At 50.9% G+C, this 25,319-nt stretch overlaps 1 protein-coding gene across 4 annotated transcripts in view; it reads left to right on the plus strand.

Annotated features, from left to right (window-relative positions):
* The first annotated feature begins 254 nt into the window (after positions 1-254).
* Positions 255-25,319, plus strand: part of LOC106574692 (BCL-6 corepressor) — a 63,128-nt gene continuing 38,063 nt past the window's right edge. For 2 of the 4 annotated variants that reach the window (XM_045697990.1, XM_045697991.1), the window contains exons 1-5: positions 255-975; positions 10,834-10,916; positions 12,185-15,985; positions 20,895-20,951; positions 21,566-21,752. In XM_045697990.1, the coding sequence (XP_045553946.1) occupies positions 10,914-10,916; positions 12,185-15,985; positions 20,895-20,951; positions 21,566-21,752 (4,048 nt within the window). In that variant the 5' untranslated portion in view covers positions 255-975; positions 10,834-10,913. The remainder of the gene's footprint in view (positions 976-10,833; positions 10,917-12,184; positions 15,986-20,894; positions 20,952-21,565; positions 21,753-25,319) is intronic. The other 2 variants (XM_045697992.1, XM_045697994.1) reach the window with 2 other exon arrangements.

The raw sequence follows: 25,319 nt of genomic DNA on the forward strand, positions 1-25,319 counted from the left end.
TGCCATACCCAACACTGAGAGCAAAAAATAAATGTAGGCGTATAGCATAATCTATTGCCCAGGAAGAAAAATAACGAATATGCACAGTAACCTATTTACCTTCAATATCTCCCTCGCTCGCTGGCGGTCTCTTTCGCCCGCCCTCCCTCCCTTTGTTTTCGCTGTGGAGAGCACTGGTGGAGCGAAGCGTGCTGGAGGTTTATGGTAATTGCGGTTCCCCGATTGGCCTTCTGGGTAGAGTCTGCCACTGGAACCAAGGCGCAGGCACTCATTCTCCGTTGTACGTCTGGAGGCGGTAGTTGTGAGTGCTCTGAATGGTGCCATACGGAAGAAAACGGAACAGTAAAATTAGGACGAAATAAAAACTAATGGGAACATTGACAGAAACATCCTAGCCTCTCACTGAAGATAATGGGCACTGTTAGCATTCTTTATATGTTGAAAACGGAAATTCTCGCCATATTTTTGAGGTGGCGTGTGTGCTGTATGGCGAGCTCAACATGGCGCTGCAATGCATAACCAAACTGAATTAGTTTATTGAGACCTACGACCGTTGTTGTCACCTGTGCTCCTTGAAACATTCACGACAACGATTCATTTGGTGTATTTTTACTAATGGATATATTTACTGGGGGCAGAAACGTAGCCTATCACTGCTACTCCGTGGATGAGGTCGTTCATTGTCGCCTACTCGTCTTTCCCGGATTTTTACCAACTGGAAATGTATAAAGACTAAGGATGTTTTCGTAGTCTAATCTTACCGACATGTCATTTAACAAGCACAACATTGTCACCCCTGTTTGCTGTAAAGTTAAATTACAAAAGTGATATTTCCCCTGACGCACGAACTCTCGTCGGGTCGTTTTGACTGACTCGTGGAGCCTAGAGAACACGGCCAAAAAGTTCCAACTGGACATTTTGTGTTTTGGCCAAGGACAATCGAAATTAGAGAAATTATTCTGGGATTTCTATCAGGTAGGCTAAGAAGTTTTGTGGACGTTTGTGCCTTTGGTTTCCTTTCCATGTTTCGTTTTGTTTGCTTTTCTGTCTTGCTCCAGTCTGAAGACTCGATCTTGTTCGGCGTCGCTCTGACGGTATGGAGACTTGGCCATCTGATAAGGGCTTCTACAAAGAACTGCGTATTTAAGTGGAATATTTAGTTGCTTGCCAATGTTTTGGTGTACTGAGAGAGATGTGTTAACCTAGTAGAATTAATGTTTCACATAGGCTTTGTATAAACCTAGTCTAGCCTAAACCCGTTTCTATAGAAAGATTGTAGCCTATTGATGGTGTGATATTGGATGGTTTGGTAACGGAAATGTGTTCATTAAGCCTACATGTTTTATCGTTCATCCAAACTCTTAGTAAGTCATAATGAGAGATCCAATGTTGTCACGGGACTTTCGAGCTAATCTATTTTTTCAGCCAGTCAGCTACATTTAAAGGAAAATGTGAAATAAAAAATGTGCGCGTGTGTGATTTCGATGTAGAGTAATCTAATTATCATGTTTCAAATGAATGGCCTGGCATAAACAAATTAGTTGAGTCTCCGTGTGTATCGGCCTATAGCCGTTTTTCTATATATAAAAATAAAGATTCAGTCTTAATTTAGTGCCTCGCCCATTTTTGACACCATCCCATATACCTTGTGGAACGACTTTGCAGATAAACGCTTGTGGAGGTCATCTCTGTAATTTCACTGCGCATTTCAGCGAGTGGATGATGGTGTGCTGGGCTGTATCGTTTTCCATTTATCAACGACTTCATGGATAGAATGCGGCAATCATGCTTAAAATGAATTATAATGATCGGTGATCGAGCGCATTGAGACGGGAGTAGGTGTCCTTAGGATAATGTAAGCCTAAGTAAACGTGTCTAAGGCTTCTGTCCCACATTGCAAGGTCTGTTTTCTTGTACACCATATACTCTTGTCATGTTGGCAACTTGACGTGTTCTGTCGCCTTAACTTAAACGAGTCCGAACTAAAGTCCTCCCCTCGCCCCGGGGACGGGAAATGACTCTGGTCACAGGCTGCGCTACGGAATTCGACTCGTTGCATATACAGTACTAGACACAAGCAAGTTCAGACGCAACAACGGAGTGCAGTGTTTTTGGACTCATAAAAACGCCTCAATTTCTGTTTTAACTTTTACACCAAGAACAGAGCGAACACAGTGGAGAAGCAACTTACTGCGCTTGAGGCTCATAGGCAAATAATACAGGCCTAGGCTGTTTATTTCACAAAGTTATCTGGCATTTGTTGTCAGTTTCCTACCATAAATTAATTCCAAATACTTGGTAGCTTGAAAGCTGAATGTGGCACAAAGACCGAGGGGTTAGTGTCACAGAGCCTAAGCCTACTGTCACAGAGCTTATTCAAAAAAGATTGTCCTTTATAGGCCTTCTGAAGAACCAATTTCAGACTAGGAATGCTTTTTGTTTATATTTTAATTTAACCAACTTGGTATGGGGGCTGTGAGCGCAATTTACCCGCATTGTTTGCATTTGGCATAAATGAAGGCTATCATGCTGTTGACAACTATCTAGGCATATTTCATATGACAGTCAAATCTAATGAATGCTGTCACACACGAACAATTAGGCCTACAACTTGGATAAATCTGGAAAGACATCCATTACTACAGTTACGCAAGTACCTGTAGACTCGTTATGTTCAAATAACAGATTTCAGGACACAAGAACGGCTTAAACAGCTTGCCTAACCAATTGGTATTGTCAAAATCATACTTTTTAAAGTGATTTATCTGAGAAGAGACCTCCCTACTCGCATTCTGCATTTATTTGGTGAAGGCCTACGCCCCCCATTCTGGCAACCCGGGCTGTTTATTTTTAGCGCAGCCATCTCGTCTGCTGGAGCCTTTGTGCACTCAACGCAGGCAGACAGACGAGTCGTGTCCAGAGAGACGGTGGTTTTGAGGATATTTTTTCCTTCATCCACCACCTTGAAATGTGATATGGAAATAGTCAGTCGTTGGCCAACCGCCGAGAGAACATTCGGCGTCAGATAAACATTTATTTAGGCATTTTCTTTTGAACAATGGGAAGAGTAATAAGGCATCAAAGATAAGCGTGATTGACTCACGGTTGTCAAGCTTTTTCTGCTACCACAATATTAGCTGGTTGTTGTCATGTAGGCCTAAATGAGGCCCTTCTCTGACTGTAGGCCTATAGGCTACTTCAAACATATGCCGAATTTATTAATAGGATATAGGTCCGCTATTTTTCGAGTTTGACACAATCAGTGGAAACGCTTGTGAAGGAAAATAAACCCACGGCACTGCAGTGAGCTGTAGAGAGAGAATTGCTTAGTCGACTCCCGCTGGAGATGTCACAGTTTGATTGAAGCTTTTCCTCTACAAGGCGAGTCTCCCCAGGGACGGCGGTCCCGAAACAGGAGAGCTCTTCTCTCCGCTTCAGAGCGCTTTTGTGCCGCAGCAGGAGCTCTGTGTGCACGGTTCTCTGCGCTCTCTCGTAAAAGGACGCCTCCAGACGCCCACACATTGTTTTCTTTACGTGTCGTTATCACCAGCAGCCAGAATGCACCTAAGTAGAAAGGATAACAGCCCCGAGGTACCTTACACTAGGGGCACGTATTTTATTTAAATGGAAAAAGAATTGGAGCAGCCAAGTTTTAGGTCAAGTGAGGGACACTTCCGTGGTGTTTGGCTGGCTGTTTCTGCTTGCCACCCATTGATTTTAGAATTTGTCACGCCGTGCTTAGAATGACACGTCTATGATTCTGTAATTTAAACTGTGCAATTAGACGGCATGTCGTACAGGTCGCATGATCTCTGTTGGGTGCTCGTCTTATCCTAGGCCTATAGCCTACACATATCCTAGGTCGTTGGATAAAGTCTAGCCTACATGTTTACGTTATTGATGAATTTGTTAGGCGAATCCACATTGTAAAACCACCACCATGCATGCAGCCAGCGGTGTTTCCTAAATCCTGACACTGTCGTAGCCAAAACGTGTCTGTATGCTGATCCCCTGATGCAATAAAAAGCAATAAAAACTGTAAAATGAACTAAGACCCTTTGAACTACTTTTTGGATAGGCTTAGGGCCGTATTATTTTGGATTGGTTTTATGCACCAACAAACAAAGCCGTCAACTTCCAGAAGGAGTGAGGGAGAGCGCAGTGGTTTGGTTTCACATTTAATTGCTTACAGGAAACGAAATAACACGACCATTAAATGATTGCGCATAAGGGGACTTGTTTTTCTGACCAGCAAGGTTTTATTCGTTCGAATAATGGCACGCCCAACGCATCCATGGTTGTAATCTGAAGTCTGGACACGCCCGTTTCCCTGAAAATGATTAATCAATCGGAATACAACTAATCCATTTTATTTAGTAATTTTATTAATGAATTCAATTATGTTAATGATTATGTTAATACATATATTATATTTCCATAATGCAGTATGCCTAGACAATCACACAAATTTGTGCATTGGCCAATGTCACAAATATAAATGTTATATTGAAATGTAAATGACAGATTAATGACGAATTGCTTGTCTCACATTGCGGTGAGTGAGTGGGACAATTCCCTTGGCTGCGAACCTCTTCGCGAAAGAACATTGCACGAGAGACCTCTGTTCTGTGTGACGAAGGGGGGAAGTTGTTTCGTAACAGGCTTATCAAATATCTGTGGTTAAGGAGCACAGGCAGGCTGGGGCGAGTCGCACGAAACAAAACCAAACTACAGGCTGCTTTGTCTGGGGCGCTGCTAGGGCATCCAAGCGTCATGAGAGTTGGAGCCAAAATAGAGATAGAGGGGGGGAGGGACTCCAAATGTGAAAGATAAATGGAAGCAAGGCCAAAACAACAAATGGCTCAGCTGGCACTTTGCATTTTAACTGGATTAAATAAAAAAAACATGAGTTCATTTCTGGCCATTTGTGTCACACCAATAATAGGGCCCGCTTCATTTTCTGTAAAAAAAAAGAAACACCAGTCAGACAGCTCAAGAGGTATGGCTAGATATGCACTAATATATATATATATATATATTGTGACATGTATATGTATATGTTTGGACTCACCTACTCATTCAAGGGTTTTTCTTTAATTTGTACTATTTTCTACATTGTAGAATAAATGTGAGGACATCAAAACTATGAAATAACACGTATGGAATCATGTAGTAACCAAAAAAGTGTTGAACAAATCAAAATATATTTTGTTTTTGAGATTCTTCAAAGTAGCCACCCTTTGCCTTGATGACAGCTTTGCACAATCTTGGCATTCTCTCAACCAGCTTCACCTGGAATGCTTTTTCTTTTCAACAGTCTTGAAGGAGTTCCCACATGCTGAGCTGTTGGCTTCTTTTCCTTCACTATGCAGTCCAACTCATCCCAAATCATCACAGTTGTGTTGAGGTTGGGTGATTGTGGAGGCCAGATCATCTGATGCAGCACTCCATCACTCTCCTTTTTGGTCAAATAGCCATTACAGAGCCAGGAGGTGTGTGGGGTCATTGTCCTGTCCCACTATGCACAAACCCGATGGGATGGCGTATCGCTGCAGAATGCTGTAGTAGACATGCTGGTTAAGTGTGCCTCAAATTCTAAATAAATCAACGACAGTGTCACCAGCAAAGCACCCACACACCATCACACCTCCTCCTCCATGCTTCACGGTGGGAACTACACATGCAGAGATAATCCGTTCACCTACTCTGCGTCTCACAAACACACGGTGGTTGCAACCAAAAATCTAAAATTTGGACTCCAGACCAAAGGACAGATTTCCACTTGTCTAATGTCCATTGCTCGTGTTTCTTGGCCAAAGCAAGTCTCTTCTTCTTATTGGTGCCGTTTAGTAGTGGTTTCTTTGCAGCAATTTGACCATGAACTCCTGATTCACGCAGTCTCCTATGAACAGTTGATGTTGAGATGTGTCTGTTACTTGAACTCTGTGAAGCATTTTTTTGGGTGGCAATTTCTGAGGCTGGTAAAGTCTAATGAACTTATCCTCTGCAGCAGAGGTAACTGTCTTCCTTTCCTCTAGCGGTCCTCATGAGAGCCAGTTACATCATAACGCTTGATGGTTTTTGTGACTGCACTTGAAGAAACGTTTTAGCTTCTTGACGTTTTCCACATTGACTGACCTTCATGCCTTAAAGTAACGATGGACTGTCATTTCTCTTTGCTTATTTGAGCTGTTCTTGCCATAATATGGACTTGCTCTTTTACCAAATAGGGCTATCTTCTGTATACCACCCCTACCTTGTCACAACACAACTGATTGGCTCCAATGCATTAAGAAGGAAAGAAATTCCACAAATTAACGTTTAATAAGGCATACCTGTTAATTGAAATGCATTCCAGGTGACTACCTCATGAAGCTGGTTGAGAGAATGCAAAGCTGTCATCAAGACAGACTGGCTACTTTGAAGAATCTAAAATCTAAAATATATTTTCATTTGTTTAACCCTTTTTTGCTTACTTCATGATTCCATGTGCTATTTCATAGTTTTGATGTCTTCACTATTATTCTACAATGTAGAAAATAGTAAAAATAAAGAACCTTGAATGAGTAGGTGTCCTAACTTTTGACTGGTAGTGTGTGTGTATATAAAAAATATATTTTTTGACATATGATTAATTCTAGGTGTTTGTAAAATTAAACAATTTACAGACACGGGCTAGTCCCCCTCCGGACCACCCCCCAGCCATCCTCATGTACTTTGTACCCCCTCAGATTTTTGGGGTACATGACACCCCTTGTCTGACTAATAGGTTTCCTCCAAAGCCTATAAAAGCAGTTCTGTGAATCAGAACAATAAAAAATAAAACCCTGTTTTTGCTCTAGAAATAAACTAAGTCTCCTTCTGCCTATTCAACAGCACATGCCGTCGATAGAGAGCGGAGTTTGTTTATCCTGGGCGAGGGGGAGGGGTGCACGAAATGGGTTAATCTCTCCACTCCCTTCCTCCCCTCCTCCCTCCCTGTCGGCTGACTGAAAGCTAGGGTCATGGAGGGTGTGGAGAATGAATGTGGAGAACGTGACTGAACTGTTGTTTCTCTCTCTGCGCTATAGACTCCTCCTTGAGCAGAACTGGAAATGATTTAATGGTTGTAGTGCATGTGATGTCTATAGGGAATAGGTGAGGGATTTGGTTGTAGGAGTGATGTGAGACCATAGGACCATGCCTGGACAATTCCAATGTTGTGTGTAATCTGAGGTCCAGAGTGTGCACATTTTAATGTGCTACTGTTTATAGGACTGTTATTACACTACATTATAATAATGTATTTTGTTCAAAAGACAGGTATTTGTCTTCTATGTTCCTATGTAGTTCAGTTGGTAGAGCATGGTCCTATGTAGCTCAGTTGGTAGAGCATGGTCCTATGTAGCTCAGTTGGTAGAGCATGGTCCTATGTAGCTCAGTTGGTAGAGCATGGTCCTATGTAGCTCCGTTGGTAGAGCATGGTCCTATGTAGCTCCGTTGGTAGAGCATGGGCCTCTGTAGTTCAGTTGGTAGAGCATGGGCCTCTGTAGTTCAGTTGGTAGAGCATGGTCCTATGTAGCTCCGTTGGTAGAGCATGGTCCTATGTAGCTCAGTTGGTAGAGCATGGTCCTATGTAGCTCAGTTGGTAGAGCATGGGCCTCTGTAGCTCAGTTGGTAGAGCATGGGCCTCTGTAGCTCAGTTGGTAGAGCATGGTCCTATGTAGCTCAGTTGGTAGAGCATGGGCCTCTGTAGCTCAGTTGGTAGAGCATGGTCCTATGTAGCTCAGTTGGTAGAGCATGGTCCTATGTAGCTCAGTTGGTAGAGCATGGTCCTATGCAGTTCAGTTGGTAGAGCATGGTCCTATGTAGTTCAGTTGGTAGAGCATGGTCCTATGTAGTTCAGTTGGTAGAGCATGGTCCTATGTAGCTCAGTTGGTAGAGCATGGTCCTATGTAGTTCAGTTGGTAGAGCATGGTCCTATGTAGTTCAGTTGGTAGAGCATGGTCCTATGTAGCTCAGTTGGTAGAGCATGGTCCTATGTAGCTCAGTTGGTAGAGCATGGTCCTATGTAGCTCAGTTGGTAGAGCATGGTCCTCTGTAGCTCAGTTGGTAGAGCATGGTCCTCTGTAGCTCAGTTGGTAGAGCATGGGCCTCTGTAGCTCAGTTGGTAGAGCATGGGCCTCTGTAGCTCAGTTGGTAGAGCATGGGCCTCTGTAGCTCAGTTGGTAGAGCATGGGCCTCTGTAGCTCCGTTGGTAGAGCATGGTCCTCTGTAGCTCCGTTGGTAGAGCATGGTCCTCTGTAGCTCCGTTGGTAGAGCATGGGCCGTGATTGGGAGTCCCATAGGGCAGCGCACAATTGGCCCAGCGTTGTCCGGGTTTGGCCGGGGTAAACTGACTTGCCTAGTTAAATAAAGGTTAAATAACATTTAAAAAAAGTTTATTTGGATGAAAGTGTCTGCTAAATGGCATTCATATATATTTCTACTGATTGGTACTCTCTCTGTGTGTGTGTATGTATATATTGCTTCTGACTGGTACTCTCTCTCTCTGTGTGTGTGTGTGTGTGTGTGTGTGTGTGTGTGTGTGTGTGTGTGTGTGTGTGTGTGTGTGTGTGTGTGTGTGTATATATATATTGCTTCTGACTGGTACTCTCTCTGTGTGTATGTATATATTTCTACTGACTGGTACTCTGTGTGTGTGTGTGTGTGTGTATGTATATATTGCTACTGACTGGTACTCTCTCTCTCTCTCTCTGTGTGTGTGTGTGTGTGTATGTATATATTTCTACTGACTGGTACTCTGTGTGTGTGTGTGTATATATTGCTACTGACTGGTACTCTGTGTGTGTGTTTGTGTATGTATATATTTCTACTGCAGTATCTAGGTTGTGCACATACTTCCATCCTTTACATTGTTGATTGTCACCTGAAGTGATGAAATGGAACTTTCTATGGAGACTTTCATTCCACCAGAATATGCCCCCAATCCACAGGTGGGATTTTGCATACATCTAAAACGTTGGACGTCCCCTCGACACGTTGTTTTTGCCCCATTTCTTTGTTCAGGTTGCTTGGCAATGGTAATGTTGCTTCATAGCTACAATGTTACTATGCAAATTACGAAAGCAGCTAGCCAGAGGTGAGCGTGGAGGAAGCGTGAGGTGGGGACAGTTTGATGGATGAAAATGGCCACTCTCTCCCCCCTCCTTCAATGGCTGGAGATAAGGGCAGGCCTGCATTATTGAAATCCCACGTCTGTAAACCCATCAATAGCGGGTGACTGTGTGTGTGTGTGTGTGTGTGTGTGTGTGTGTGTGTGGCATGCGTCTGGTGTGTGTTTGTGTATGTCATCTCCTGCCAATGGCCCCCTCTCCTTTTTATGTCACAGCCAAGCTGTGTAGCTGGAAAGCCCAGATGAGACAGCAAGCCGTGTGGCTGGAAAGCCCAGGTGAGGCAGCAAGCCGTGTGGCTGGAAAGCCCAGGTGAGGCAGCAAGCCGTGTGGCTGGAAAGCCCAGGTGAGGCAGCAAGCCGTGTGGCTGGAAAGCCCAGGTGAGGCAGCGAGGTGATTGCATCTTTGTCAGAGCGCAGCGAGCGCTGAAACATTTCCCTGTGACAGGTGACAGCCATTGGGGCCGTTGGATTACGAGTTATGTTCTGCCTAGGAGACGAGCTGAGAGGAAGCATTTGTTATTATTGCTCTGGCTCCTTGATCCAAAACGGAAATGTCAAATTGCTATACCGTAGATGCATTACATTTGCCAAGATTTGATTAGTCCAAGAAATTCTGCCTGTGGCAATGAAATCCTCCTCTCTCTCGGTTTCCTCCTCCTCTCTCCCGGTTTCCTCCTCTTCTCTCTCGGTTTCCTCCTCCTCTCTCTCGGTTTCCTCCTCTTCTCTCTCTCGGTTTCCTCCTCTTCTCTCTCTCGGTTTCCTCCTCCTCTCTCTCAGTTTCCTCCTCCTCTCTCTCGGTTTCCTCCTCTTCTCTCTCGGTTTCCTCCTCCTCTCTCTCGGTTTCCTCCTCTTCTCTCTCGGTTTCCTCCTCCTCTCTCTCGGTTTCCTCCTCCTCTCTCTCGGTTTCCTCCTATTCTCTCTCGGTTTCCTCCTCCTCTCTCTCGGTTTCCTCCTCCTCTCTCTCGGTTTCCTCCTCCTCTCTCTCGGTTTCCTCCTCCTCTCTCTCGGTTTCCTCCTATTCTCTCTCGGTTTCCTCCTCCTCTCTCTCGGTTTCCTCCTCCTCTCTCTCGGTTTCCTCCTATTCTCTCTCGGTTTCCTCCTCCTCTCTCTCGGTTTCCTCCTATTCTCTCTCGGTTTCCTCCTATTCTCTCTCGGTTTCCTCCTCCTCTCTCTCGGTTTCCTCCTCTTCTCTCTCGGTTGGATGGATTACTGAGTCATCATTAGAGCGGTTTTACACTGAAGACATGACTCTGCCGTGCTGTAGAATTAGCGAATTTTGTCTCTTGTATAATACATTCGTTTTTACTAGATTAAGCGTACATTTTTGTTAACTAATTTAGTTAGTTATGGTCCAACTTTCCCTCCATCTTGTGCCAACATCAATTATTTGTAGTCTTAGTTCCGATAGTTGTGTCTTTTTTTTCTAAGAGGATCCCTGACCAGTTCACCCGACGTGCTACCTTGTCACCTGCTGTTTTGACTCATTCTTGCGCTCTCTAGGTTCCTGCCTTTCTAAGCAGTTTTTCCCAGCCACTGCTTTTCTGCATTGCTTGCTGTTTGGGGTTGTAGGCTGGGTTTCTGTATAAGCACTTTGTGACATCTGCTGATGTAAAAAGGTTTTATAAATTTGATTGATTGATTGATGGTAACACACATTTGTTCTGTCTTTGTCTTGACAGGATTGTACCAGTGAGGGATGGTGGGAGGCAGACTACCCATGTGGACCTAACCATCCAGGAACCACCACATCACACAAAGCATGGTAAGCTACGATATAAAGCCCTCTCTGTAATGTATGGCAGACCTGGAAGAGCCCCCCACAAGGGCTTTGGTTTTCATTTGGATGTAGGATTACTGTGGTGTAGCTACTCCTCCACTGGGCTGCCTGGTATCGTTTCTAAATGGGTCCTGCAGTTGATCCAATAGATGAATCAAACAGCCGCCCCCGTATCGTACCGTGGACAGGCAGGAAACTCAATTAATCCACTTCCTGGCATCAGTACTCTACTCTGTCATGGACTTGCTCAGTGGCAGGCAGACCCGGGTCCAAATAGTATTTTGCTATCTCTCAAATACTTTGAGTGTTTGATTGAGCCTGCCTTGCAGTACGAGTTGGGCGAAAATGTTCACTTTTGGGACGATTTCATTGGTGCCATTGCGCCAGGCAGGCTCAATCAAGTGCAGCTGAAGTATTTGAATAAAAACAAATACTGTTTGAACCCAGGTATGGTTTGGTCTGTGGGAGTAGAACAGAGGGCTGGTCTACTGTAGCGGTACATCAGCAATCCAGGTAGACATGAATCCCCCTGCTAGTGATGATGGATCAGACTGATACATGTCGTTTGCCTGGCTGCCTCAGAGGCTTCTCTTCCCCTGTTAGGAATCAGCTGCAGCTTCCCTCTTACAAGAGCCAGATAGAGCAAGGATTCGTCCCAAATGGCACCCTATTCCCTATATAGTGCACTACTTTTGACCAGCGTAGTGCTCTAAATAGGGAATAAGGTGCCATTTGCAAAGCACGGCTCCATATTCTGCTGCTTGTGTGGCGCTCTCCAATGACCTTGACTTTCCCTTGTTGTAGAGTGGGTCCGGAGACGTGTTCTTAAGTGTTGTGGTTACAGTATGGAGACAGGGCATTTTAAAATGGAGCTCTCTGTTAAATGAATCCCCCCGTGCTTGATTAATGGAGATGCATTACTAATGTGCTCCTAATGGAAATTCTACAAAATATACCCACGTCTCTGGCTAGTGGTCTCTTGATTTGTGTTAACTGTTTAAGAGGGTCTTACTACAGCTTTAAAAGTTGATAGTGGATCTGTTTTTATTGAGGGGAAATTCTACTTATTATATTTCCAAAAGTGAGTTAATTCGCTTTAATATTCTCTAATGTAATATCACAAGAGCTTGTCTAATAGGATTCCACAGTATACTGAGAAACCATAAATGTGTATAAATGAGAATATCATCCCTTTAGTGCTATAAGGCTCAGTCTCATCCCTCTCCTTGGCATTGTGTGTTGTCTTGTTGCAGGTGGATGCGAGTGCTGCTTGCAGAATGAACCCGCTAGCTGCCCTGGGCATGGACCGTAGCAGCCTGATGAGGGAGAGCCTCCGTGTCCACGGAGGGATGGTCTACCCGGGCATTCGCACCCTGTCCGCCTCCGAAAAAGCCAGGGAGGGGGTCTCCTCCTTGCCCCTGGGCTATGACCTTGTCTACAAACCTGAAGGGTTGACCTTGGACAGCAGGAAGCCTGGTAACGGTTACGTGGGTCTGTATAAGAGCTCTCCCCCCGGGTTGCAGAGGCCTGGTGGAGGAGGGGAGGGCCTGGGGATGGAGCGGCGTGTGGGGCCTGGAGATAAACCCTCTGAGCTGGGCCTCAACGGCAGCAACGGCTTCCTGCGACTGCCCTGGGCAGTAAACCCGTACGCTGACCCCGGACTGTACCCCTTCCTGGACTCCTCCAAATACGCAGCCCTCAACATGTACAAGGCCTCGTTCCTGTCCCAGCCCTCACCCTACCTGCCCCAGCACCTGGCCTACCAGTCCCTGTGTGGAGGGGCGGGGGGTACCGCTGCTGGGGCAGAGCGCCTCTTCTACATGCCCCCGTACCCCCCGGCCCCCATCTCCTCCCCCCTGGCCCCTCCTATGAGGATCCCCATGGCCACGGTGGTCCCCAACACCCTCTCCCCGATGCAGGGCCTGGGGCCCCGGATCCACCACGAGTCCTCCCCCTACGGGTCCCAGCTTCACCAGCAGCACCAGGCCCACCAGCAGTCCCAACCCCATCACCAGTCACATAGTGACAGGCAGCCCCAGTCCCAACCCCATCACCAGTCACATAGTGACAGGCAGCCCCAGTCCCAACCCCATCACCAGTCACATAGTGACAGGCAGCCCCAGCCCCAGTCCCAACCCCATCACCAGTCACATAGTGACAGGCAGCCCCAGTCCCAGTCTCAACCCCATCACCAGTCACATAGTGACAGGCAGCCCCAGTCCCAGTCTCAACCCCATCACCAGTCACATAGTGACAGGCAGCCCCAGTCCCAACCTCATCACCAGTCACATAGTGACAGGCAGTCCCAACTCCATCACCAGTCACATAGTGACAGGCAGTCCCAACCCCATCACCAGTCACATAGTGACAGGCAGTCCCAACCCCATCACCAGTCACATAGTGACAGGCAGTCCCAACCCCATCACCAGTCACATAGTGACAGGCAGCCCCAGTCCCAACCCCATCACCAATCACACAGTAGAGACAGGCAGTGCCAGTCCCAACCCCAGTCCCATAGTGACAGGCAGCACAACAACAGCAGCAGTAGTAAGCCCAGCCGGACTTCCTCTAGTAAGAGCTCTGGCAGCAGCATTCACAACAGTAGCAGTATTACCAGTAGTAGCAGTAGTAGTGCTGGGACTGGCATTAGCAGCAGCCTACCAGTGGACTCCACCCAAGCACTTATAATGCAGTCCTCCCGCACAGCCCCCCACCCTCCCCAGACCTCAGTCCCTCCCCCCTCTCCTCTCATAGACAACAGCACTTTGGACATCCAGAAGTCACTGTTCAGAAGCCCCCCCTGCTCCACCACCACCACCACCTCTTCCTCCTCGTCGGTGTCCCATCCTTTCTACATGAGCAGCATGGCCTCTGAGCACCGCTCCCCGGTGCGGTCCGGCAGCAACACCCACAAAGCCAAACCCAAAGAGCAGGGCAGCAGCTCAGAGCACAGGAATGTGGAGAGGAATGGGGAAAGGAAGCGGAGCCAGTCCCCTTTAAAGACTTTGTCCTCTGATAGACCAGCAGTACTACAGGCTCCTGCCAAAGACCCTGCGGACAAGCCTCTGGATCTGTCAGCCAAAATCCTGGAGCTGGAAGGCTCCCCCAACGGATTCCCCCCAAAACTAGAGGCCTTGGCTAAGCTGGGCTACTCGCCCGCGGCTCGATACGGCTTACCCCCCAGCCGGGAGCTCCTCAAAGAGACCCTCTCCCCGTCAGGGGCTTCCTCCAAAACCCCTGAGAGGCCTGAGATCATTAGCACTTTACGCTCCTCCTGGGTGGTGCCCAGCCCGACCCCGGTCCACGACAGCTCCAGCTCAGACGCCAACCACAACAAAGACCCCTCCGTCATCAAACATAAAAACCTGGAGAAACTTTCTTCGCCCCAGCAGCGAAGCTCTTCCTGTCCCAGGATAGGTGAGGTCGATGGGGCTGTCGTCCCCAGCCATGCCCCAGCTGTGGTAGCTCCTTCTGGGAGCCGACCGTCCTCTGCCTCCCCCTCTCCCAAGGTCAACGGTGATTGGCCAAGATCCTCCCCCAACTACTCGGAGACAGCCCCTTCTTCCAACAGAGTGGGCAGCCATCCCTCTTCTGGGAAGCCATTGAAACCCCTCAAGAAACCAGAGGCTCAGGAGATGCCCTTCAAACCCCAGCAGCCGCCCCACTTAGACAACAGCCATCCGTCCGGCCACCCCCCCAGCCACCTCTACCTCCCCCAGAGTGACGGCTATCTGCCCCCTAGCCTAGCCTACGCTAACAGATACCTGCCCTACTCAGTCCAGGAGAGCATGTCCCTGCCCCACATGCCCATGCCAGGCAAAGGCCCAGTGTACCCCCACCCTGTTCTGCTGGGCAGCAGCAGCCTGTACCCACCCCGCTTGCCCCCCAAGCACGGCCTCCCGTACGGCATCCCCCCCAGCCACGGGGACTACCTGACCTTCCATGACTCCCAGGAGATGGTCCACCCCCTCATGTCCTCCCCCCACACAGGCCTGGACCTCAAGACCAGCGAGCGGCTGCAGGAGCTCAGGTCCAAGCCCAAGGAGAAGGTTTGGCAGCACCACGAGGACTCTGCCCTGGCCTACAAGAGCCAGACCCAGGCCTCAGACACTAAACACACCCGCAGGGGGGACAGAGAGACCGACAGGTCCACAGGCCTGGGCTCAAAGAGCTTCAACCACAAGCCCCTGACGGGAGCTAGAGAGGAGATAGTCTGTATCGACTTAATCCAAGACGATGGGGACAGCGACTCTCCCCTGACCAAAGCTGTCTCTCCATGTGCTAAGAGAGGAGACCCCTCCAAACCTGTGGGTAGTGGGAGTATCGGGAGAAACGAGGGGAGAGAGGCAGAGCTCCAGCACATGCTCCGTACCGGCCAGGCTGTTGAACTCAGGCCAGGCCAGGCCCACAGGCAGGCAGAGCAGCAGCAGCAACGCAGCCAGCTGTGGCTGGGCTTCCACCCTTCCTCCCTCCGTCCCTCTCCCCCCTCCCTCTCCCCCTGCCCTTTCCCCAGACGTGAGGAGGACAGCCCCAGCCCTGCAGGGAGCAGCCCCATCTCTGACCTGCCAGAGGAGCAGACCCTTCGCTGCGCAAGGACTTCTGGAGACCGCACCTCTTGGGACCGTAGAGAGCAATCTTTAGAGGGCTTTAAGAGCAGGGACTGTACTTTTGAGGACCCCACCTCTGTGGACCGTAGTTCTGGGGACCGCAGTTCCTGGGACCATACACGTGTGGATCGTACATGTAGGGACCGCTCTTGCGAGGACCGCACCTCCGCAGACCACTCTCCTAGGGAACACACCTTGAACGAATCTGGGTTTAGGAATGAAAGGACCATGGACCACTACTCGGACCTGGACAAGGACATGCACACGGACACAGAGTCCCACGAGGGTGAGGAGTACGACGACCAAGGCTGCCCCAGGGCCAGGAGGTCCAGCCTGGCCAAGCGCATCGCTAACTCCTCTGGCTACGTTGGTGACCGCATCAAGTGTGTCACCACCGAGCTGTACGCCGACTCCAGCAAGCTGAGCAGAGAGCAGCGGGCACTGCAGGTAATCTCCCAGAACACATACATACCTAACCCTTTTAAAGTCTTTAAAAACATCCTCAATAGTCCTTTCCTGGTTCCTACAGCGAGGCAGTATGTGTTGGCTTTTGTTCCAACGCAGGAATAACACACCTGATTGAAAATCAAGATTTGGGATTAGATGTGGATTTGATGATGACTTTCATCTGGTGTTTTAGCAGTTGGGACCACAAGGGAGGAAGACTGATAGGATGGGTCTTTCTAAGATTTCAGCCAGTCAGGTTTCACTGGGCAGAACTAAAGGAGACGGTGGTCTATAGAGAACAGTGGAGTTGGAAGTACGAAGCTCTCTGCTCTGTATAAGCCGCCCTGCCAAGCCAAGCCCCGTCTCCACAAGCTCCAGTGTAATTACTGTTGGCCGTTGCCTTGCCTCCCCTCTGTCTCCCCCCTCCCTCACCCACGCTATGAGCCCGTGGAGCTGCCCTCCACTGCGGTGGTGTTTTAGTTCGCAGAGAGAGCGAGTGAACACAACACGCTGTGTGTGTGTGTGTATGTGTGTGTGTGTATGTGTGTGTGTGTGTGTGTGTTCCTGCGCTGCTCAGCCAGGCAGAAGCTAAGCTGCTGGCTGCGTGTGTGTGTGTGTGTGTGCCTGTGTGTGTGTGCCTCTGAGCGTGTGTGCCATGGCGGCCTGTCGGGCTCTTAAAGCCCCAGGCTATTGTTAACCTGCAGGTGAGGCCTGGGGATGGGGGGATAGATGGTGGTGAAGGAGGGGAGGGATAGACGTAGAGCAGCCAGCCCCCTCCCTTCTCCCAGTCCCCAAAAGGCTCCTCTGTCCTCAAATTATACTCCGTTAACCTCCCCTCCCCCTCTCCCCCATCCTCCTCCTAGCGCTGTTGGCTGAGCGCTGGGGTGCAGAGACAGCCTGGCTCTCTCAGCTCTGCTCTAGTGGAATCCTGGCCAATTCCCAGTCCTTCTCCGACGGTGGAGATTAGCGCCCGCTAGCAGCCCAGTCTCCGCTAAACAGACTCAACAAAGCCCTGCAACTAGAGCGGCTCTCGCCCCAACCCCAGCCCTATTCCCCAGCCTCATTCCCCAACCCCAGCCCTATTCCCCAGCCTCATTCCCCAAACCCCTATTCCCCAGCCTCATTCCCCAACCCCAGCCCTATTCCCCAGCCTCATTCCCCAACCCCAGCCCTATTCCCCATTCTCATTCCCCAAACCCAGCCCTATTCCCCAGCCTCATTCCCCAACCCCAGCCCTATTCCCCAGTCTCATTCCCCAAACCCAGCCCTATTCCCCAGCCTCATTCCCCAACCCCTATTCCCCAGCCTCATTCCCCAACCCCTATTCCCCAGCCTCATTCCCCAACCCCTATTCCCCAGCCTCATTCCCCAACCCCAGCCCTATTCCCCAGTCTCATTCCCCAAACCCAGCCCTATTCCCCAGCCTCATTCCCCAACCCCTATTCCCCAGCCTCATTCCCCAACCCCTATTCCCCAGCCTCATTCCCCAACCCCTATTCCCCAGCCTCATTCCCCAAACCCAGCCCTATTCCCCAGCCTCATTCCCCAACCCCAGCCCTATTCCCCAGCCTCATTCCCCAACCCCAGCCCTATTCCCCAGCCTCATTCCCCAACCCCTATTCCCCAGCCTCATTCCCCAACCCCAGCCCTATTCCCCAACCTCATTCCCCAACCCCAGCCCTATTCCCCAGCCTCATTCCCCAGCCCTATTCCCCAGCCTCATTCTCCAACCCCAGCCTCAGCCCTATTCCCCAGCCTCATTCTCCAACCCCAGCCTCAGCCCTATTCCCCAGCCTCATTCCCCAACCCCAGCCCTATTCCCCAACCTCATTCCCCAACCCCAGCCCTATTCCCCAGCCTCATTCCCCAGCCCTATTCCCCAGCCTCATTCCCCAACCCCAGCCCTATTCCCCAGCCTCATTCCCCAACCCTATTCCCCAGCCTCATTCCCCAACCCCAGCTCTATTCCCCAGCCTCATTCCCCAGCCTCATTCCCCAGCCCTATTCCCCAGCCTCATTCCCCAACCCCAGCCCTATTCCCCAGCCTCATTCCCCAACCCCAGCCCTATTCCCCAGCCTCATTCCCCAACCCTATTCCCCAGCCTCATTCCCCAACCCCAGCTCTATTCCCCAGCCTCATTCCCCAGCCTCATTCCCCAGCCTCATTCCCCAGCCTCATTCCCCAGCCCTATTCCCCAGCCTCATTCCCCAACCCCAGCTCTATTCCCCATTCTCATTCCCCAACCCCAGCTCTATTCCCCAGCCTCATTCCCCAACCCCAGCCCTATTCCCCAGCCCTATTCCCCAACCCCAGCCCTATTCCCCAGCCTCATTCCCCAACCCCAGCCCTATTCCCCAGCCCTATTCCCCAACCCCAGCCCTATTCCCCAGACTCATTCCCCAACCCCAGCCCTATTCCCCAGACTCATTCCCCAACCCCAGCCCTATTCCCCAGACTCATTCCCCAACCCCAGCCCTATTCCCCAGACTCATTCCCCAACCCCTATTCCCCAGCCTCATTCCCCAACCCCTATTCCCCAGCCTCATTCCCCAACCCCTATTCCCCAACCCCAGCCCTATTCCCCAGCCCTATTCCCCAACCCCAGCCCTATTCCCCAGCCCTTTTCCCCAACCCCAGCCCTATTCCCCAGCCTCATTCTCCAACCCCAACCTCAGCCTTATTCCCCGTTCTCATTCTCCAACCCCAGCCTCAGCCCTATTCCCCAGCCTCATTCTCCAACCCCAGCCTCAGCCCTATTCCCCAGCCTCATTCCCCAACCCCAGCCCTATTCCCCAACCTCATTCCCCAACCCCAGCCCTATTCCCCAGCCTCATTCCCCAGCCCTATTCCCCAGCCTCATTCCCCAACCCCAGCCCTATTCCCCAGCCTCATTCCCCAACCCTATTCCCCAGCCTCATTCCCCAACCCCAGCTCTATTCCCCAGCTCTATTCCCCAGCCTCATTCCCCAGCCCTATTCCCCAGCCTCATTCCCCAACCCCAGCTCTATTCCCCAGCCTCATTCCCCAACCCCAGCTCTATTCCCCATTCTCATTCCCCAACCCCAGCTCTATTCCCCAGCCTCATTCCCCAACCCCAGCCCTATTCCCCATTCTCATTCCCCAACCCCAGCTCTATTCCCCAGCCTCATTCCCCAACCCCAGCCCTATTCCCCAGCCCTATTCCCCAACCCCAGCCCTATTCCCCAGCCTCATTCCCCAACCCCAGCCCTATTCCCCAGCCCTATTCCCCAACCCCAGCCCTATTCCCCAGACTCATTCCCCAACCCCAGCCCTATTCCCCAGACTCATTCCCCAACCCCAGCCCTATTCCCCAGCCTCATTCCCCAACCCCAGCCCTATTCCCAGCCTCATTCCCCAACCCCAGCTCTATTCCCCAGCCTCATTCCCCAACCCCAGCTCTATTCCCCAGCCTCATTCCCCAACCCCAGCCCTATTCCCCAGCCCTATTCCCCAACCCCAGCCCTATTCCCCAGCCTCATTCCCTAACCCCAGCCCTATTCCCCAGCCTCATTCCCCAACCCCAGCCCTATTCCCCAGCCTCATTCCCCAACCCCAGCCCTATTCCCCAGCCTCATTCCCCAACCCCAGCCCTATTCCCCAGCCTCATTCCCCAACCCCAGCCCTATTCCCCAGCCTCATTCCCCAACCCCAGCCCTATTCCCCAGCCTCATTCCCCAACCCCAGCCTTATTCCCCAGTCTCATTCTCCAACCCCAGCCCTATTCCCCAGACTCATTCTCCAACCCCAGCCTCAGCCTTATTCCCCACTCTCATTCTCCAACCCCAGCCTCAGCCCTATTCCCCAGCCTCATTCCCCAACCCCAGCCTCAGCCCTATTCCCCAGCCTCATTCTCCAACCCCAGCCTCAGCCCTATTCCCCAGCCTCATTCTCCAACCCCAGCCTCAGCCCTATTCCCCAGCCTCATTCTCCAACCCCAGCCTCAGCCCTATTCCCCAGCCTCATTCTCCAACCCCAGCCTCAGCCCTATTCCCCAGCCTCATTCTCCAACCCCAGCCTCAGCCCTATTCCCCAGCCTCATTCTCCAACCCCAGCCTCAGCCCTATTCCCCAGCCTCATTCTCCAACCCCAGCCTCAGCCCTATTCCCCAGCCTCAGCCTCCAACCCCAGCCTCAGCCCTATTCCCCAGCCTCATTCTCCAACCCCAGCCTCAGCCCTATTCCCCAGCCTCATTCTCCAACCCCAGCCTCAGCCCTATTCCCCAGCCTCATTCTCCAGCCTCAGCCCTATTCCCCAGTCTCAGCCTCTGCTGCCTGGTCATTGATTTACCACTGAATTAATGGTTCCTATATGGGAGCCCAACAGGGAGGTTTCTGTGACGCCCAAGATTGTGTGCTCCAGTGTTCATGTCTTTCTAGATTGGCATTTGGCTGACAGAAACCCTCTTGTATTGAATATGATCTATAGGCTATTGTAAATTGGGTGGTTTGAGCCCTGAATGCTGATTGGCTGACAGCCGTATACCACGGGTATGGCAAAACATTTATTTTTACTGCTCTAATTATGTTGGTAACCAGTTTATAATAGCAATAAGGCACCTCAGGGGTTTGTGGTATATGGCCAATATACCACGGCTAAGGGCTGTATCCAGGCACTCTGAGTTGCGTCGTGATTAAGAACAGCCCTGAGCCGTGGTATATTGACCATATACCACACCAACTTGGGCCTTACTGCTTAATTCACACTTCTGTTTACCTTGCTACTCTGACTTGTTTATTAAATCAATTCATATGCATAACTGTGTGATGTTAATAGGATGGGTTTTAATATCAATGAATGTCAGTTGTTTTCTATATCACTGAAATGACAGTTGTATGACTGAAATGACTGGCCAAAAATATTGAGCACCCGTTTAATTCAATTACTTAGATGGAAGGCTTAACACAAGAGGACAGTAAATTAAGTCAACCTGCTGCTTACTGTGAGGTCAGTTCATTTACACTTCTTATTCCAAAATTTGACAAATTATTATTTTCATTTTGGTTTTTGCGGTTTCAGGAGCGTAGTAGAAGAATCAGGCTTTTCTGTCGTTGTTTTTGTGTGTTTCTGTTAAAGACAGCCAGTCAGGAGTAAAAAATCGACAAGGGGCATGGAGAACTGTTACCAGACCATAACTGTTTTATTGATGTCAATGTTGTTAGCTGTTGTTGAGGTGACCTCACTGTAAAGCATGAACGGCTACAGAGAGAGTCAACAGAGTCTAAAATGGCTTCCTTTCCTTGCCCCCTCTCCTTCCTCAATCTGCACTGATCTGATCTCACAACAAGTTGACAGGTGACGGTTAAGGCTACATAACAAACAGCAGTCCAGAGGCTGGCGTTCACCCTGTCAGCTCTTGCATCCACATCAGTGCAAATGACGGAAAGGAGACGATAACTAAAGGGAGGAAATAAGGGAAGGAGGAAGGAAGTCACTTTGGCCTTTGGGGACGCAGACCCTTAGTAGAGGAGCAAGGAAAGAGGCCTCGTGCGGAGAGAGAAAAAGAGAGCAGCGCAGGGTCGGTCTCATGACTGTGTGTGTGTGTGTGTGTGTGTCTGTAGCGTGCTATGCTGCGCTTCTCTGAGCTGGAACTGAAGGAGAAGGAGGGAGGAGGGGCGGCGGTGGACTTGGCAGACAGCCAGTGCGAGCGGAGAGAGGGGGATGGAGGAGAGGACAGGGCGCGCTGCCAAGGCCCAGCCAGAACGGGGCCAGGGGCCACAGCCCTCACAGACGAGGCTGAGAAGGACGGTAAGAGGAACCCGGAGCGCTCACACACACACACACACACACACACGATCACTCTGTCCCTCTCTCTCTCTCTCTCTCTCACACTCACACACACACACACACACACACACACACACACACACACACACACACACACAGACTCCTACCTACCTCAAAGAGCTGCTGCGTACTTCCTCCCTGCCTAGGGACAGCCCCAGAGCTGTAACACGGTGCAGCAGCTCGTAACCAGCGGATACGGGGCGGTAAACACATCCGCCCGACCTGCCCAGCCTCCCCCTCTCTCTCCCTTCCTCATGAGGGCTGACGGAGGGGTTTTTCTCTCTCTATTGTAACAAAACAGCCTTCATATTTAACCCTTCCCTATCCTTCCTCCATAACAGGAGCTGCTTTGCATATGAAGCCACACCATTAGAATGCGTGGGAGAGGAATGTATATATCAGGGGAAGATATTTCAACATGCTGTGTGTTATAGCTGTTATGGCATAGTGCACGGCATATAGCTGTTATGGCATAGTGCACGGCATATAGCTGTTATGGCACAGTGCACGGCATATAGCTGTTATGGCATAGTGCACGGCATATAGCTGTTATGGCACAGTGCACGGCATATAGCTGTTATGGCACAGTGCACGGCATATAGCTGTTATGGCACAGTGCACGGCATATAGCTGTTATGGCACAGTGCACGGCATATAGCTGTTATGGCACAGTGCACGGCATATAGCTGTTATGGCACAGTGCACGGCATATAGCTGTTATGGCACAGTGCACGGCATATAGCTGTTATGGCACAGTGCACGGCATATAGCTGTTATGGCACAGTGCACGGCATATAGCTGTTATGGCACAGTGCACGGCATATAGCTGTTATGGCACAGTGCACGGCATATAGCTGTTATGGCACAGTGCACGGCATATAGCTGTTATGGCACAGTGCACGGCATATAGCTGTTATGGCACAGTGCACGGCATATAGCTGTTATGGCACAGTGCACGGCATATAGCTGTTATGGCACAGTGCACGGCATATAGCTGTTATGGCACAGTGCACGGCATATAGCTGTTATGGCACAGTGCACAGCATATAGCTGTTATGGCACAGTGCATGGCACGGGTGAACTAGCTTCCTCTCTGGATGTTTTGGAAACCAGTGGACATCGCACGCGTTGCCATGGTGACCCCCCCTTTGGTGGCGTGTTGCCATGGCGCAGACGTTGTCGTTATGGGGTGTGTGCCGAGCGGAGTGGCGTGAGTCATATGATGCTGTTTGCCAGATGGAGAGATATTTGGGGCGCTGGCAGGACAGGACCTGGGGGGATGGGTGTGTGTCCCAGAGCAGGGCGGGGTATTCCTGTCTGGGCCAGTACAAGGGCAAGCCCTGTGAGGCAGCACAGCATGTAGCCAGGGCCTGGGGTACAGCCAGAGAGAGAAAGAGAGAGAGAAAGCGAGTGGAAAGATAGAAGGGGAAAAAAGAAAGAGAGCAGGCGATAGAGAGAACAGACACCCCCACCAGCTGCCTTTGATCCAAGCGGCTGCTTTAGACTGCCTAGAGACATTCTCCTTTTACAGCCCCGGACATGCAGAGGAGGGAGGGAGGGAGGGAGGGAGGGAGGGAAAAGTGAGAGAGGACAGTGGGAAAGAGAGAGGGCAGAGAGAAGGGGAGAGAGAGAGCTGGAAGCAGCAGTGGGTGGGAATAGGGGGTAGAGCTGGAAGCAGCAGTGGGTGGGAATAGGGGGTAGAGCTGGAAGCAGCAGTGGTGGGAATAGGGGGTAGAGCTGGAAGCAGCAGTGGGTGGGAATAGGGGGTAGAGCTGGAAGCAGCAGTGGGTGGGAATAGGGGTAGAGCTGGAAGCAGCAGTGGGTGGGAATAGGGGGTAGAGCTGGAAGCAGCAGTGGGTGGGAATAGGGGGTAGAGCTGGAAGCAGCAGTGGTGGGAATAGGGGGGTAGAGCTGGAAGCAGCAGTGGGTGGGAATAGGGGGTAGAGCTGGAAGCAGCAGTGGGTGGGAATAGGGGGTAGAGCTGGAAGCAGCAGTGGTGGGAATAGGGGTAGAGCTGGAAGCAGCAGTGGGTGGGAATAGGGGGTAGAGCTGGAAGCAGCAGTGGGTGGGAATAGGGGGTAGAGCTGGAAGCAGCAGTGGGTGGGAATAGGGGGTAGAGCTGGAAGCAGCAGTGGGTGGGAATAGGGGGTAGAGCTGGAAGCAGCAGTGGGTGGGAATAGGGGGTAGAGCTGGAAGCAGCAGTGGGTGGGAATAGGGGGTAGAGCTGGAAGCAGCAGTGGGTGGGAATAGGGGGTAGAGCTGGAAGCAGCAGTGGGTGGGAATAGGGGTAGAGCTGGAAGCAGCAGTGGGTGGGAATAGGGGGTAGAGCTGGAAGCAGCAGTGGGGGGAATAGGGGGGTAGAGCTGGAAGCAGCAGTGGTGGGAATAGGGGGTAGAGCTGGAAGCAGCAGTGGGTGGGAATAGGGGTAGAGCTGGAAGCAGCAGTGGGTGGGAATAGGGGGTAGAGCTGGAAGCAGCAGTGGGTGGGAATAGGGGGTAGAGCTGGAAGCAGCAGTGGTGGGAATAGGGGGTAGAGCTGGAAGCAGCAGTGGGTGGGAATAGGGGTAGAGCTGGAAGCAGCAGTGGGTGGGAATAGGGGGTAGAGCTGGAAGCAGCAGTGGGTGGGAATAGGGGTAGAGCTGGAAGCAGCAGTGGTGGGAATAGGGGGTAGAGCTGGAAGCAGCAGTGGGTGGGAATAGGGGGTAGAGCTGGAAGCAGCAGTGGGTGGGAATAGGGGGTAGAGCTGGAAGCAGCAGTGGGGGGAATAGGGGGTAGAGCTGGAAGCAGCAGTGGTGGGAATAGGGGGTAGAGCTGGAAGCAGCAGTGGGTGGGAATAGGGGGTAGAGCTGGAAGCAGCAGTGGGTGGGAATAGGGGGTAGAGCTGGAAGCAGCAGTGGGTGGGAATAGGGGTAGAGCTGGAAGCAGCAGTGGGTGGGAATAGGGGGTAGAGCTGGAAGCAGCAGTGGGTGGGAATAGGGGGTAGAGCTGGAAGCAGCAGTGGTGGGAATAGGGGGTAGAGCTGGAAGCAGCAGTGGGTGGGAATAGGGGGTAGAGCTGGAAGCAGCAGTGGGTGGGAATAGGGGGTAGAGCTGGAAGCAGCAGTGGGTGGGAATAGGGGGTAGAGCTGGAAGCAGCAGTGGTGGGAATAGGGGGTAGAGCTGGAAGCAGCCCGAGCTGATGTTTGAAGCTAATTTGAGCCCAGGGAGTCGGAAAGACCCAGTCGCTCGCTCTCTCGCTGCCTCTCTCGCTGCCTCTCTCGCTGCCTCTCTCGCTGCCTCTCTCGCTGCCTCTCTCGCTGCCTCTCTCGCTGCCTCTCTCGCTGCCTCTGTGTGTGGGAAGAGCATGGTGGGCCTCGGCCCAACATAGGGGTGGCTGCTGGGCTGGTTAGTGGCTGCTGTTTGTGTGGGGAGTATTTTCTACCTCGTCTTGAGCCTGGACCAGCAGTCATCATTTTAAACTGATTTAGTTTGATGAGAGTGCTGTGGTTTCTCCAGTGCTGCTCAGTGTATTTGATTATCCCCCGTTTGTG

This window comes from Salmo salar, chromosome ssa16, assembly GCF_905237065.1.
Source record: "Salmo salar chromosome ssa16, Ssal_v3.1, whole genome shotgun sequence".
Lineage (NCBI taxonomy): Eukaryota > Metazoa > Chordata > Actinopteri > Salmoniformes > Salmonidae > Salmo > Salmo salar.